Source organism: Canis lupus, chromosome 19 (genome assembly GCF_011100685.1).
Source record: "Canis lupus familiaris isolate Mischka breed German Shepherd chromosome 19, alternate assembly UU_Cfam_GSD_1.0, whole genome shotgun sequence".
In the NCBI taxonomy this organism is placed as follows: Eukaryota; Metazoa; Chordata; class Mammalia; order Carnivora; family Canidae; genus Canis; species Canis lupus.
In genome coordinates, this window is record NC_049240.1 from 37,913,561 (window position 1) to 37,928,923 (window position 15,363).

General features: G+C 38.2%; 1 protein-coding gene across 4 annotated transcripts in view; it reads right to left on the minus strand.

Annotated features, from left to right (window-relative positions):
- NCKAP5 (NCK associated protein 5) overlaps positions 1-15,363 on the minus strand; it is a 973,837-nt gene that overhangs the window by 819,489 nt on the left and 138,985 nt on the right. For all 4 annotated transcript variants that reach the window (XM_038565025.1, XM_038565023.1, XM_038565024.1 and 1 more), the window contains one exon: positions 914-1,043. In XM_038565025.1, coding sequence (XP_038420953.1) covers positions 914-982 — 69 coding nt within the window. In that variant the 5' untranslated portion in view covers positions 983-1,043. The remainder of the gene's footprint in view (positions 1-913; positions 1,044-15,363) is intronic.

Here is a 15,363-nt window from a genome sequence, read left to right on the forward strand (position 1 = left end):
GTTTTAAGCCTCAGCAATTATGGGGTAACCAGCTAGTCTATACACTGGCAGAGCCAGACCTATAGCAGCGGAGTGGGAAAAGTGCAACTGACAAATCCACTCAACATAAATTTGATTGTAAAAAAAAAAAAAACCCATAAATTTGATTGGATACCTACTCTGACCAGACTCCAGGCTAAGTTCTGGAAGCATACAAATGAATAAAGCACATCTCTCCACAACATGTAAAAGAAGAAGCTGAGCTATATCTCTATTTCAGTAGATGAGCAAAAGAGAAAGGAGTGAGTCGCTTAATTTCTTGCTCTGTTCGCATGTATTAGGCAATACAAGAGGTAAGTATACATCTGAGCTCAGAGACAGCCAACCTTCCAAAATCAGTGACTTAGTCTCTTTCCTTGAAAGCAAACACAACCAGGTTGTTAAGAATGACGCTCATCAGCATGAGCACCCTTAGAAAGAAAGATATAAACTATTGAACCATGGTACATACCGAAGAAGATCTCAGATACTCTTCACTCTTCAATATTTGAAGCTCTATTGAATTTTTATTCAACCTATCCCCCAAATTAAGATAAATGGGTGCTGGAACAACTATATATAGGCTTGGCATTTGGCATCAGCTTTACAGTAGTGTTTTTGTATAGGTTAAAGTCTACTTCGGCTGGAATTAATGTAATTATATATAATGTTGACAGATTATGACATTTGCCTATTAAGACACTATACAAACATTCCAATAATTTGCTGGCTTTTGACTTGGTAAAAAATAAATGAAACCAAGTCCCAAGGGATAGGGCTAATGGGGTAACTGGAATAGAAGTTTCAAAAGCACAGGGTTCAGGAAATAACAGTCAAAGAATAATGCATTTTCAGCCAAAACATATAGAGTGGTAAATGCATATTTAGTACTTACCACAAGACTGCTGTCTAGAGACAGCCTTTTTCCAAAGTCTCTTTTCTCAAGCTGTCTCTTTCCCTCCATGGGTGAAGTTATTTATTTTCCTTTGTGATTTATAAGAATTCCCCTTCTGTTTCCAGGATCACTGCAAAAAAGTGAGCACGTGTTTTACCATCCAAGTGAACAGTGTTTAGACCCTTGTTTTTAGCTTTCTAACCAGAAACAAGTGTTGAAGCCAAAATACCCAGACCCAAATCCTAAGTACAGAACTGGGCTCTCTCAACTCAAAATCCTAAGTACAGAACTGGGCTCTCTCAACTCAAAAGACCTCTCCGTGTTACAAATGTCAGAGTCATCTTTACGGAGGCCCCTGTGTTTTTATAGGTCTTGCTAATGGAGTTGGGGAATGGGTTTGCAGGTTGAATCAGCAGACTGTGGAAAAAAGCAAACAGCCCGTTTCATGCCATGCTTGCTCCACACTCGTCCTCCCTCTAGCAGCCAGAATCATTCTGTTACTGAGCACATAGATGCTGTTTGCAAATTCCATGAGATCAAACTGACAAAACCAGGTTCCGTAACCAAGAGTTGCTGAGTCTAAGGCCGGAGGAGAGGAAACTGAAACTTGCCAATATTTCATCATAAAATATTTAATTTAAACATACTTGGGGAACATTATAAGATACAGTCCCTCTAGGACAGGTGGATTCTGAATGAATGGCAGAGGACTTATATCCACTCACTGCATTTTACCATATCAGATATAGTTAATCCCTATATTCCACTGTGGTTGCTTGCTCTAGAACAATCAAGTGTCCTGGTTAGTAAGAATATTATGTGTTTTAAGCACTGGCTTCCAGTTTTCACCAAGATATAAATGGCCTGAAGTAAGAGAAATAGGCTTTAGTCCAGCTTTCCTACCCATTCCCCAAGTAACCTTGGCAAGCCATTCAGCCTCTCTGAAACTCATCTTTCTAAACTGCGAAAACAGGTAACATTGGTGATCAAATGATAGATGTAAAATGATATAAAGGCAATAAGCTACAACTTACATGTAAGTTACAATTATGCACAGATTACATTAAAAACCAGATAAATACTAAAGTTAACATAATTTAATACATCTTTGATGGTTTAGAATGCACTTGGCAATACAGAAATTGCTCATAATCTACATAAAACATATAGCCATTATCCTGCTATTGTAGAAAAGCTAAACTTAAGTAGGATAATATACCAATCAGCTTTTGATAAAACTGAAAGAAATTATTTTCCATAGCCCTCTCAACTGTTCCAAATCTAATGAGGATATGATAGACCTGGCCTCACAGCTCACAGCATATGGCATCTTGCTCCTTGTTTCCCCCACCAGGAGGAGGGCTGGGACAACTGTGCCCCAGATAGGGTTTGCCCAAAAGATGGTCTGGTAGTAAGAAACTGATGGACTCTCCACCTGGCCATAGGTTCTCTCCTCCATCCACTACCTCTCATTTTTAGGAAGACCAATTTCAATTCATTACTTGTTCACTCAGTAACTGCTAGGAAACTGCTAGGAGTCCATTCTGAATTCAAGATACAAAACCAAAATTTTCAACATAGTGTTCAAGGTCTACTTCCTGCCAATTAGTTTCTTACAGTCCCTGAATATGTGAGGCACATTCCCGAAACCACACTTTAGATCAACCCCCTCACCCCGACTGGGTCTAATTATCCCCTCTCCAGTGCCTGGCGCGGGTCCCATCTCCTTCACAGGACCTTCCTGGTCACCCCACTGGGCAAAAACGTCTTTCTCTCCCACATTTCATAGGAATCCTTAGGGACTTACTTATTAACCACCACCATCACCTAGCACAGTTTAAATATAGGATTTCTTACTATATGCTGGTTGGTAAAGCATAGTAGTTAAAAAACTTTTGGCAGCATTTTCCAGAACAAAGTTAGTTGTGTGTACTATCGGCAAACCTATTAGTCAAGTGAAATTTATTTTAAGGGCTTACCTTTCCTATTTTCAGCTATTCCCATCCACTTTGCTGCCCCCTCCTCATCTCAGTATGAGATATATACACTATTTTCATACTGTATGCACTCACTGGTAGCTCAGATATTCTCTGTAATGATGGATCCAGCTTGAGAGACTACTCAGGTCCTAAGAATTCTCCTTCTATCAAAAACATACCCCCTAAGTCATTTTCCTGTTGTCATTTTTCATATATATATATATATATATATATATATATATATATATATATATATAATTTCTCACCCTCCTACATCATATTCCAAAGAGCCCTGGCATTTGGTAGATCGCAATACATAATCCTTTGGCAGGTAGCATGTATTTCTGAAGTGCCTCATGTATGAAGGTCCCAGTCCTTAGGTGTTAGTGACACAGTCATATATGAGAGAGACTGAATTCCTGCCTTCATGGAACTTCATGGAAGATAGAGGAAATAAATAAGTGAACAACTCCGAATCATGAGAGGTACCTGCTTAGGGAGGAAATAACCATCATGAGGTGGTATTGCAGTGTCAAGCATGTGGAAGGGGAGATCATTTTAGACAGAATGATAAAAAGAGAAGCCAGTCATATAAAAATGCAGGTAAAGAGCATTCTAGATAGAGACTAGTCTTTCTGCTGGGAAAAATCCGGAAAGAGGTTTGTATACCTCCAGAATAGGGAACCAGTTTTTTAAGTATGAGTTGGGAAGATAATGGATGAGCAAGTTCTAAGTCATAAAGCGACAACTGCATCACACAAGCATCTTATAGGACAAGATAACTTGTTTGTTCTGAGCACAACATTTAATCTTAGGGTTTGATTACTCCTTGCTAGCTAGTAACATTAGACAAACCATTTACTCTATATAGGCTTCAATTGATTCATCCATAAAATGACATTAATAATAGGACTTTCCTCAGAGTGGGGTTGTTGGGATGATTAATGAGATGATCTATTTAAAGAGTTTTCCCAATACCTGGCACATAGTAGGTAAGCTTTAAATATCAGACATATTGATCATCCCTTCTGGTAAATATAATTAAATTCTTTCATGAGTAACTCTAGTGGCTCGATTTATTGCTCCATATAGGCTGATGGGATTGTCATTTTGGGAAACAGGGATCCTTTTAAAAGTCCTGAAACAGCCCAGTCTGCTATGTGGAAGGCTGATTGAACGGTTTAGCCTGGTCAATTTCTTTTCATACTTTATAGTGTCAGTTATTTGGGCAGAGATTGACCTTCAAAACATTCAGCAACTGAAAAGGCACAGGAATTAGCCAATCAGAAGAACAGGATCAATGGCAACTAGTAGTACAGCGGTAGCAATGTGTCCTGGCCAGTTACCATCCTAAATGTATGTACTACCACCATACCAAGAACTTGAAAATTCATGAATTATTCCATAAAGCAATCATGGAAAGGATCAAACAAAGTAAAGTCATCTGAAAGGATCAAAGGAAGCCCATGCATGAAACAAAGTGGCAACCAGGTTGTATCAATATGAAAAGGAGAGGAGTCCACAAAAGGAAAAATCAGGAAGGCTATCACACTCCACCTCCAGCACTGTTGCGGAACGACAGTGCCCGCATTTACACATACCCAGAAAAGACTGCATGGCTAGAGGGGACGTGAGTATGTCAGATCCCAGATACTTTGGCATTACACTGGCCATTTGTATCATCCAACAAATCCCCTTGCTTAGAGACCACTGCCATAAAACAACCTTCCAATTTTATTTGATTCACAAGTAGTTTTGCTTATAGAAGAAGAATGTGTTGACCAGCAAATATAAGGAGGCAATCTTTTGAAAAGTTACATTTTTAATACAAATTTGCAAGTCAGCATCTGACTCTTTATATTCATCATTTAGATATTTGCTTAGTATATCAGTCAGCTTGCAATATATAACAGAATATTACAGACTCAGTGGCTTAAGCAATAGAAATTTATTTTCTCACAGTTCTGGAAGCTGGAAGTTCAAGATCAAGGTGTTGGCAGTGTTGGTTTCTGGTGAGACATCTCTCCTTAGCATACATTTGGTCACCTTCTGTGTCCCGACATGACTTTTTCCTTTGCATACATGCTTCTGGTGCCTCTTTCTTTTCTCTTGCTTATAAGGACATCAGTCCTATTGAATGAGGCCCCTACTCTTATGACTTTTTTTAACCTCAATTACCTCCTAAAAGGCCCTATCTCCAAATATGGTCCCTTTGGGTGTTAGGACTTCAACATGAATTTCCAGGGGTTACATTTCAGTCCATACAATTTAATTTCAGTCAGATTTCAAAGTCTGATCATATCTAAGGGTACTAATAAATTTATGAGTCTAACACCTGACAGAAAACTCTGAGTGTCAGTGGCTACTCCCAGACCCTCTCTGCTGGTTAATTCACTGTTGGATTTCACCGGCCTCACTACCACCCACCCTTTCCTGCCTTCCCCCGCTATACACTTCTCTTTATTGAAGGTCTAGAGGTCTTGATGAGCAGCATCAACAGCAGGTGACTGCATGATCCAGTACCTTCTGTGATTCCTCCAAGCTCAGTATTTAAAAAGGCAGAAGCAGCTTTTCAGTCCTTCAGTCCCACCAACTTATGCCTTTTGCTCCTCCAGCGTTTTCAAGTTTCATTAAAAGATTCCTTGCATCAACTCTCTTCCTGCTTGAAAGACTGAGTATAGTTTCTCTTTTCCAGGCTTGACAATAATTGAGTCACACCCCATGGAGATACCATTGGACAGGCAGCCAGCCTTCCTTGAGGAATTCCTGGTCTCCTTTATGTAAGCCTTCTGAACAACAGCATGGAATTAAAAATCCCACCAGACACTAAGTTCCTGGAGAGCAGGGACGATATTTTAAGTTCAATGTTCTCCGAGGTAGTATAATGCCTGATGCATAGCAACATGGCAGACACTCAATGAACATTTGTTGTTCGCGTGAATAAAGGAATAAATGAATGTTTACAGCTGTCTTTGTGATCACATAAAGAGCAAGGTGGCAATATAACATTGCTACAGCAAAGAACTGCTATACACATTTATAACCCTGAAATTATTTTTATAGCCAAACACACAGACATACTCAAGCCTCAAAGAAAATATTTTATCATGATTTTAAAACTATTATCAACTTAAAAATTACTGCTTAGGACCTGCCTGAACTTACAAAGTACCATAACTGAGTCCTGTTCATGCCTTTTCTGTGGCTTCTAACAACGCTGGTTATAAAGAACACAGATCTGCCTCCAAGTGATGGGTTGGAAGCTTCTCCCTCCTTGCAAGGGAAGGAAAATGGTCAGATTTGAAGGAAGACAGGAAATTAAGCATCTTTTTTTGCCTGATGGACATTGATATCAGTCTCCCTTCTCCTCTCACGTGCATCTCTCTCTTACTGATGAAAATATCATTTTCTAGGTATCTGTAGAATCTGTGTTGGCCTTAATAAACTCTCTTTAATTTTTCTCACAGATAGTAATGGCCTTTCAACGCTAGACAGGTCCTTTAATATTCCTAAAGACATCACTGATTTCTTTTTTCTGCCAGACTTTATTAACAGACTGTATAATTTTCAAGGGACTGTAATCAAACACCATTAAATAAACCTCAAAGGCATATTTGCTCACAAGTGCATTGTCACTCACATGCAGACACACCTATTCACATTCTCTCATACACTCACACATATTCTGAGAACTTTTCTCCATAGCAATTCCTGCCTCTCTGATTCCCCTACTTCCCACCTCTGTTTTGAAATTTTAATGGTAATCCTGGAAGAAATGGAGCAAAAAGGTAGAACCAAAGGCATTAAAAGATTTAGCTTTCAGCCCTCTTTGCCACGTAAACTTGAGTATGTTCCCTAACTTCTGTGAATTTACATTCGCCAATCTGTTCTCACCAGGTTCTTGTGAAGTTGTGATGAGACAATGTAAGATTCAGGATACTTTTTCAGTCAGCTTCGTTAAGCAACAAACTATGCAAAATAGGATTGTTTGCAGCCTCATATACAACTGGCAAGCTCACTGGCACATCCCTTGCAGTATCCAGTATACTAGTTCCTAATGGTATAAATCCTACAAAGAATGATTTCAGAATTGAACGGGCCAAAGACCAAACAAAAAGGCAGCAAGTTTCTTGTCCCTGACAAGGCAGTTCATGCATCTCCACCCTGGTTGCAGACCTTGTAAAACACATCAATGCCCATATCCCATCTCAGATCACTGAAATCTCTAGGCACAGGGCCCCCAGGCACTAGAGTATGGTGACAGCAGCCTGGGTTGTTAACCACTGGTTGAAGCAGTGGTCCTCAACTTTGCCATCTATTGGAGTCACCCAGGGGAGTCACAGAGATCAAATCAGTCAGGATTCTTAGGGGTCGATGCAGTTTTCATTACTTTAAGCTCTCTGAATGACTCTGACATGCAGCACCAGTTTGAAAGGGTGAAGCACGTTTCTTGCTTTCCTTTCCTTGAAGGCCAAGGGACACACAGTTACTGGCAGAAACAACTGCCTTTTTTCAGTCACTGCAACTAATAATACTTAAGCTGAAAACACTGATCCCAAAGAAGAAGAATATTAGATACAAACAATATGGATCGGCATCTCCCCAGTATGCCCATCCTGTCTAGCTCACTAATCATCTTGCTGAAAGTAGTCTTTCGCTACATGCAAAAATTAATATTGACTAAAGACAGAAATATCATATCTAGATTCTAAGTTAATGCACAAATAGAATCTTAGAAACTCAGAGTGAAGCCATCATTCAGAGGATGGGGAAAAGAACCTCCAAAAGCAAGGACAAGAGTGGAAGAAATTCCTGACTCAAATGCTTCCAGACCCATTCATTCCCTTTCTCTCCACTGTTCTCCAAGAGTATCCTGCTCTTATTTCTAAGTGCAAAGAGCAGGAGGGAAAAGAGGAAACTGAATCTGTAAGATTTGCTTATAGCTACCAAATAGAATGTTTGAAACTCCTGTCAGCTTTGTATTGAAATCTTTTCATCCAGATGTATTAGGTCCATGTAAAGGAAAGCAGTTGCCTTTTCTTATACTTTAAACACACACATACAGCAGTTTCCTCCTAGAAGGTATGTTGGCTCAACAACTTTTTGCTATTGATACATCCATTCATGAAGTACTTGCACATGTACATAACTGTGTGGGGTTGCACACGTGTGAATGTGTAGGAGTGTGTGAGTGCTGGTGTGTGTGCACGCACACTTGGAACAGAAAACCACTGTCTCCATTCTGGACAGGAGAATAAAAAAAAAAATGCCAAATGCTGTGACTTACAACCACAAAATGTCTATTTAAGTCCTAACAGCACCCTGAAACTGATTTAGAAGACTGCATGCTAACAGATTTCCCAAATGTGGCCAGTCCTTGCCAGATAAGTTAGTGGCTGGAAACACTCTCTGCAGGATGTGACAACAGCTTTTTTCTTTGAAGTGGAGGAAAATCTTGCATGATGATGAAAATTGGTTTTAAAGAATGATTTCATGGCTCATGTTTATTAAACTTCTCACCCTAGAAGCTACTCAGTAGCTTACAGCTGATAGTTTAAATGCCAGAAAGAAACCCTAAGAATTACTGCCTCATGGTCCCTTTACATAAACGGCTACCTCCAACCCAGGAACTAGGGGATTCCAGCACAGGCAGGGTCTGGAAATCTTTGCTGTCGTTCAGCATGCAGCTCAGCAAACTACAACAGTGAAAGAACAGATACTAATGTGAATTAAGCTCCTTAGGAACAAAGGACAGGGAAAGCTCTTCACACCTCCAAAACATCTACCATTCAATCATTTCCAACTCTTACTATTTAAATACTTTTTAAGTTGAGATATAATAAAAAAAAGTTCATAAAGTTGAGCCTTTCAAAATATACAACTCAGTGTCAATGCTTTCTATTACCCAAGACATATTTATTTGCTACAGAAAGTCGGGTTATGATTCTCTCTCAGCAGGAACCCAAAGAAGCTTCCTCATGGCAGTTTGAGGCTCTTCCATCCTGACTCTGCTACATCCACATCATTTTGGGTAGCAGCATCCTGGAGAGTCCTGAGTTCAAATTATCCTGCTGAAAAGTTCTGTGACCATAAGTGATCTTTATGAGCTTGAGCAATTTATTTAACATGGCTTGGTCCCAGTTTCTTCCTGGATAAAATGAAAATAGCAGCAGCAGCAATCATCTTAACAAGATGGCTCTGAGGCTTACGATGCTCATTTTCAAGTACTGAGTAGAGGTCACCTGAGTGTCTCAGTAGGTTGGGTGTCTGCCTTTGGCTGAGGTCCTGATCCCAGGGTCCTGGGATTGGGTCCTGCATTGGGCTCCTTGCTCAGCACATAGTTTGCCTCTGCCTTCCCCCCTTCTCCTGCTCTCTCTAGTGTTCTCTCTTCCACAAATAAATAAATGAAATCTTTAAATAAAACCAAATCCTGAGTAGATACTCAATAACTGTTAGTTATAACTCAACAGAATTTCTTTCATTCAGAATTCAATAATAAGTGCAGCGTGGGTGGCTCAGCAGTTTAGCGCTGTCTTCAGCCCAGGGCGTGATTCTGGAGACCCACGATCGAGTCCCACGTCGGGCTCCCTGCATGGAGCCTGCTTCTCCCTCTACTGGTGTCTCTGCCTCTCTCTCTCTCATGAATAAATAGAATCTTTTTTTAAAAAAAGAATAACTTTTATTCAATATCTATTTTGGCCCCAGGGCTCATGAGAAGAGAAGAGAAGAGAAGAGAAGAGAAGAGAAGAGAAGAGAAGAGAAGAGAAGAGAAGAGAAGAGAAGAGAAAGGAGAAAGGAAAGAACACATCCTCAAATTTTGAGGGAAGGAAGATTCATATCATAAAAGGTTTTAAAAAAGTGAATGAATGAATGTTTTTGGCACAAAGAAGACTCATTTCTGGTTGGAATAATCCTGTAAAACTTGCCTTCATTGCCATTCAAGTATTTCCAGCTGATTTCCAGACAGAAACTATTGCTACATTTTTACAGTGTATGAACCAAAAGCTAAGAGATGGAATAGCAAGGCTTTTGGACCAGGATAAGCATTTCAGCTCGGGCTGCTCTTCTCCAACCATCTGTTCTTTCCCTCCCCTTCCTTCTCAGTAAAGCTGTTCTCCCTGTTTTGTTCCCTCCTCTACCTCCTCTCCATTTATTGCTTAAAGAAATGCTTCTAGTACATTACATGAAATGCCCGTATGTTGCCCATGAACTCCTAAGGGGAAAGTCACTGTAAAAATGAGACAGATAAATAAATAACTTTTAAAAATAAATAAAGTGTGCACATAACCCCAGAGGAATGGAAGAATATTTAGATAAGTGACTGGGGAAAAGAATTTTCACACTGTGTCATCTGCTAACGCTAATGAGTTAATTAAATTAGAAAAATTCCACAGCCAGAAGCAAAAACATCCAAATAACGTGGGCTGCTGGGGGAATTATAGACCATGCTACTAAATGCATTCTGTTCAAGCTCCCCCCACCCCCCCTTTGAGAAGGCTGTGGAGAGCTACACTTAAAAAACCATCCAATTTCAAGAGTGTTTTTTCCATCTGGGGCCAGTTGGGGAGAATCTGCTCTAAACTCTGCAAAGCCCGCTAAAAGACAACATGACTTGTTAAGAAAACTGTTTGTGAGAAACAATGTTTCGAGAAGATCCAGCACAAAGTTTAATTGTGATGTCCCCCTACATTGCTGAATTCATTATTTTCCATTAAAAGTGTTAGTACACAAGTGAAAAGCCAAGACGATTCAAGAAATAGATATAGTCAAATAAGTCAGACGACAGTACACTTTTGCTAAGGCTTTACATGGCAATTAGGATTTTTCCAGCTACCTGGAAGCTTTCTTCTCTTGAAGAGTTTTTTTTTCTTCTTTTATGGTAACCTCCTTCCACAACTCCTATGTCCCAAACAGTCTCGATGTGAAAAGAAATGTTCAATGCCTAGTAAAGCAAGGTTGAAATAACCATTTATATGCTGAAACCAATGGAAAGAATTCATAATACACCATAAAATGTAGAATATGACATTAATGATGTCCTAAGTAATAACAGCTGTCAAAACGAAACGTATGAAAAAGTCTCAAAGATGTTTATCTTTTTCTATTCAGTGTTTAATTAAATTGAGAATGCTATTCACTTGTGGGGAGGTGAGCTGAAATCTCTTTCAAAAGTAAAACAGTTGATAAGCACCAATTTGCACTGATAACTAGAGAGAGTGGAGGTAAGGGTGTGTGTGTGTGTGTGTGTGTGTGTGTGTGTACATAATGTATATGCACTACATGTACACCCATGCAGATATATCTATGTATATATATATGGCCATACTTCCCTTCTTGTCCTCATGTCTCCCAGATTATGAGCAGTGCTAATCAAAACTTCTAATTACTGAGGCTTTTTTTTTCTTTTGATGAGTTGTTTCTTTTTATTTGGACTTTGAAGGCTCCAGAATAAGAGAAGTTCTATAGATAGTTGGATAATCAGTGCTTCTCAGATTCAAGAATAGGAATCCCTAGTAGATTCATTAAAATGCAGATTCTGATTAAGTAGGTCTACAGTAAAGTCTGAGACTCTGCATGTCTAATAAGCGGATGCTTCTGGTCTATGAATTCCACTTTGATGCTAAAGGATCTGAAATTTAAAATGGAGAGCTTATCTGGCTCCACTTAAAGGTGAAATTCTATGAATTTTCTCATAGAACTATGATCTTCTAGCTAGATGTCATGGCTTTGTTCCAGACATAATCTGAGATGCATCATGGACTACATAGGTCATGCACAATAATTTTTATGTTTATATCTACTCAGGACGTTTGGAATCCCAGAACCTAAGGTTTAAATGGCTTCTTTTGGACCCCTCTCCCCCATCCCACCCCCCAACAATACAGTCTCTGTCTATAAAATAAGCCTAACAAATTGTTGCCCTGTCTCTGCTTGCTTCTTCCAGTAACAGAAGCTCCCACTGCCTTTTTCAGAAACCTAGCTCACATTTGAGTGTCGTGAATAATTAGAAAGTTTTACTTTGTCTCCTGAATTTTCATCCACTTGGCCATAGCTCTGTTCCCTGGAGCAAATATAAGTTTTCTCTTACTCAAACACAAGATGCCCAGGTTCTTCAACACTATCTCTTATGAGAAAGTTTCCACAGCCCTTGGCTTCCTTGTCACTGTCTCTGAAGCTTCCTAGAACTTGATGAAATCTATTACGTTAATAACATCTTTCATTCAGATTCCTTTAAAAATTATATCATACGCACTAATCTTCTTTGTAAGAGATATAAGCAGTAAAAACACACACATTATCTAATGTGAAAACTGTACATTTTTACTCCTATCCGCAGAGGTAATGACTTTTAATAGTTTTTCCACAAGTTTACCTGCAGAAATATATAAATATTGATTTTTTTCTTTCTATATAAATGGGATCAACATCTATTTCTCTGTGACGTTTTCACCTAATATATTCAATACAGAAGGGCCTAATTCATTGTTTTACAGTTCTACGTTGTTCTGTAGAATGAATGAACAATAAATTGTTTATTAACTTATGAATAGAAATTTAAACAGGCCCCATTGTTTTCTGATTCTAGACAGTGCTGCCATTAGAATTGTATATGCATCTTTTGTGCCTGAGTTTCTCTATAAGGTTTAGATTTCTAAAGGTGGAACTGCAGTGTAAAAATTGTCTAATTTTGATAGAAATTGCCTATTAGCCTTTGACAATATTTTAAGAATGCATGCCATCACTAGAAGTGAGACTACTCATTTTTCACATAGTTGTCACTACTGAATAGAATCAATCTTAAAACAAATACATTAGTGAAAGAAAAAAAATCCCATTGCTTTAATTTATATTACATGATTATTGGTGAAGTTAGGCATCTTTATGTTTGCTGGTCATTTGAATTATTCTCTTCTGCGTACCTTGCTTAGGTTATCTGCCCATTTTCTCACTCCTATTGCTTTTTATTGCCTTATAAGAAATATTACTATAATTTGAGTGTTAATTATTTATGAACAGGCATTGCAAATATGTTCTCCCAGTCTATCTTGGTTCTTCACTTTATTCATCATTGTATAGAATGTTGTAACTTATTTATAGTCAATTTCATCAACCTTTTCCTTTATGCCTTCTAAATTGACAAAGAATTCCATTACATGCTCTTAATATTTTTATAGTATATCTGAATACTGAACACTTTTATCCATGGTATAAAGTATTAGATTTAACTTAGTCTTTGAAAAAGATACTCAGTGGCACTTGGGTGCCTCAGTCTGTTAGATACCCAACTCTTAATTTCAGCTTAGTTCTCATGATCTCAGGGTCCTGAGATAGAGCCCCACAATAAGCTCCATGCTCAGCAGGGAGTCAGCTGGAGAGTCTGTCTCCCTCTCCCCCTCTCCTTGCTCATGTTCTCTATCTCTCTCTAATAAATAAATAAATAAATAAATCTTTTAAAAAAGGATATTCATTAATTCTGTGATTAAATTTCATCCACTGTTTTTGGAATGCTCCCTCACAATAACAAAGTTCAATATATGTATGGTTCTTCTCCTTGATTCTCTATTTAAAAAAATACTGATCCATTTGCCTAATCCTTGCACCATTACCACACTGTTTTAACTATGAAGGTACAGTATATTTTGAAATTTTGTTGGTCCAGTTTCCCTTGTTGTTGCTCTGTTTGGAAATTTTCTTGGCTATCTGTATTCATTTTTGTCTTCTGGTTGAACTTTAGGATTATCTCATTGTGTTCTCTAAAAATTAATGTATCGATTTTCATTGGATTGTATTTACCTATATAGATTATTAAAGAGAGAATTTAGATTATTACATTTATGAGTGATCCGATTTAGCAATGCAAATGTGTGGTAGATTGCTTAATGGTCAAAAATTTCTTCCATCCCAGAATGCCCTTTCTCCCTTTGAAATGAGTCTTTGATGTTCTGTCAGTCTAGGGGTGGTGCTCATTCCAATTATTGACTATGAAAGGGCTTATGACTCTATTGACAAATACAAAAGCAAAAAAATGATGATGATTTCTGACATAAAATCTAAGAAAACTTGAAGCTTCTACCTTCTTACAACCCTGAGATTACCATGATAAGAAGAAGCCCAGTGTAGCCCACTGGAGAAGGAGAACTGAGGTGTCTAGCCACATCAACTGCAAGATAATCTAGGTAAGCCCACTTTGGATCCCCCAGCTCTAATCAAGTCTTCAGATGACTATAGCCACATGAATGATCTTAGGTGAGAACAACAGAAAAACACAGGGATTGTCAACTCATGGAATCATTAGGAAAAAAAAAAAAAAGTTATGAGGTGCCTGGATGGCTCAGTCGGTTAAGCATCTTCCTTCAGCTCAGCTTATGATCCCAGGGTCCTGGGATCGAGTCCCACATTGAGCTTCCTGCTCAGTAGAGAATATGTTCCTCCTTCTCCCTCTGCTCTTCCCTTTCCTTATACCCCTCCCTGGCTTATGCTCTTCTATTTCTTACACTCACATTCTCTCTCTCAAATAAATCTTTTTCAAAAAAAGAAAAAAATAAGTCATTCTTGTGCTAAGTAACCAAATATTGGAGTCATTCGTCATGTGACAATAGATAATTTAAGCAGAATCTCTCCATTAATTTTTGTCATTGTTCAGGTCCTTCTGCAAAGTGTCATAAATTTCATTAAATAGGAATATCTCTTTTAAATCCACGGTATTTGTTTTTGTTGCTCTTGAAGTTAAATACTTTATATTTTCTAACTGGATATAGGAAGTATGGAAAAAAACACTGATTAATAAACTTTGGCATCATTTAAACTGCTTAGATATTATTCTGAACACTTTTGCTAGTTCTAAATGGGCTTATTTTATAGTGTTGGACTCTTCCTTTCCAATATTTACTATTCTTATTTCTTCCTCTGGTCATTTTGCATTGGCTAAGATAGCAAGTTAATAGTGGGAGCTCTTATTCCTTACTTCAATAGAATTAGTTATAATTTTTTCACCAGTGTGTGTTTTTAAGCCAGTACCATACTGTCTTGATTATTACAGCTTTGTAATATAGCTTGAAGTAAGAAATTGTGATGCTACCAGGTTTGGTTTTCTTTTTCAACATTCTTCTGGCAATTCAGGGTCTTTTCTGGTTCCATATTATGAGCGATTATATGACAACAAATTAGGCAATCTGGAAGAAATGGATGCAATCTCGGAAACTTATAAACTACCAAACTAAAACAGGAAGAAATAGAAAACCTGCACAGACCTATAACCAGTAAGGAAATAGAAGCAGTAATCAAAAATCTCCTGACAAACAAGAGTCCAGGGCCACATAGCTTCCCAGGGTAATTCTACCAAGCATTTAAAGAAGAACTAATACAAATTATTCTGAAGCTGTTTCAAAAAATAGAAATGGAAGGGAAACTTGCAAATTTGTTCAATGAGGCCAGCATTATCTTTTTGTTATTGGAGTTCAATTTGCCAAC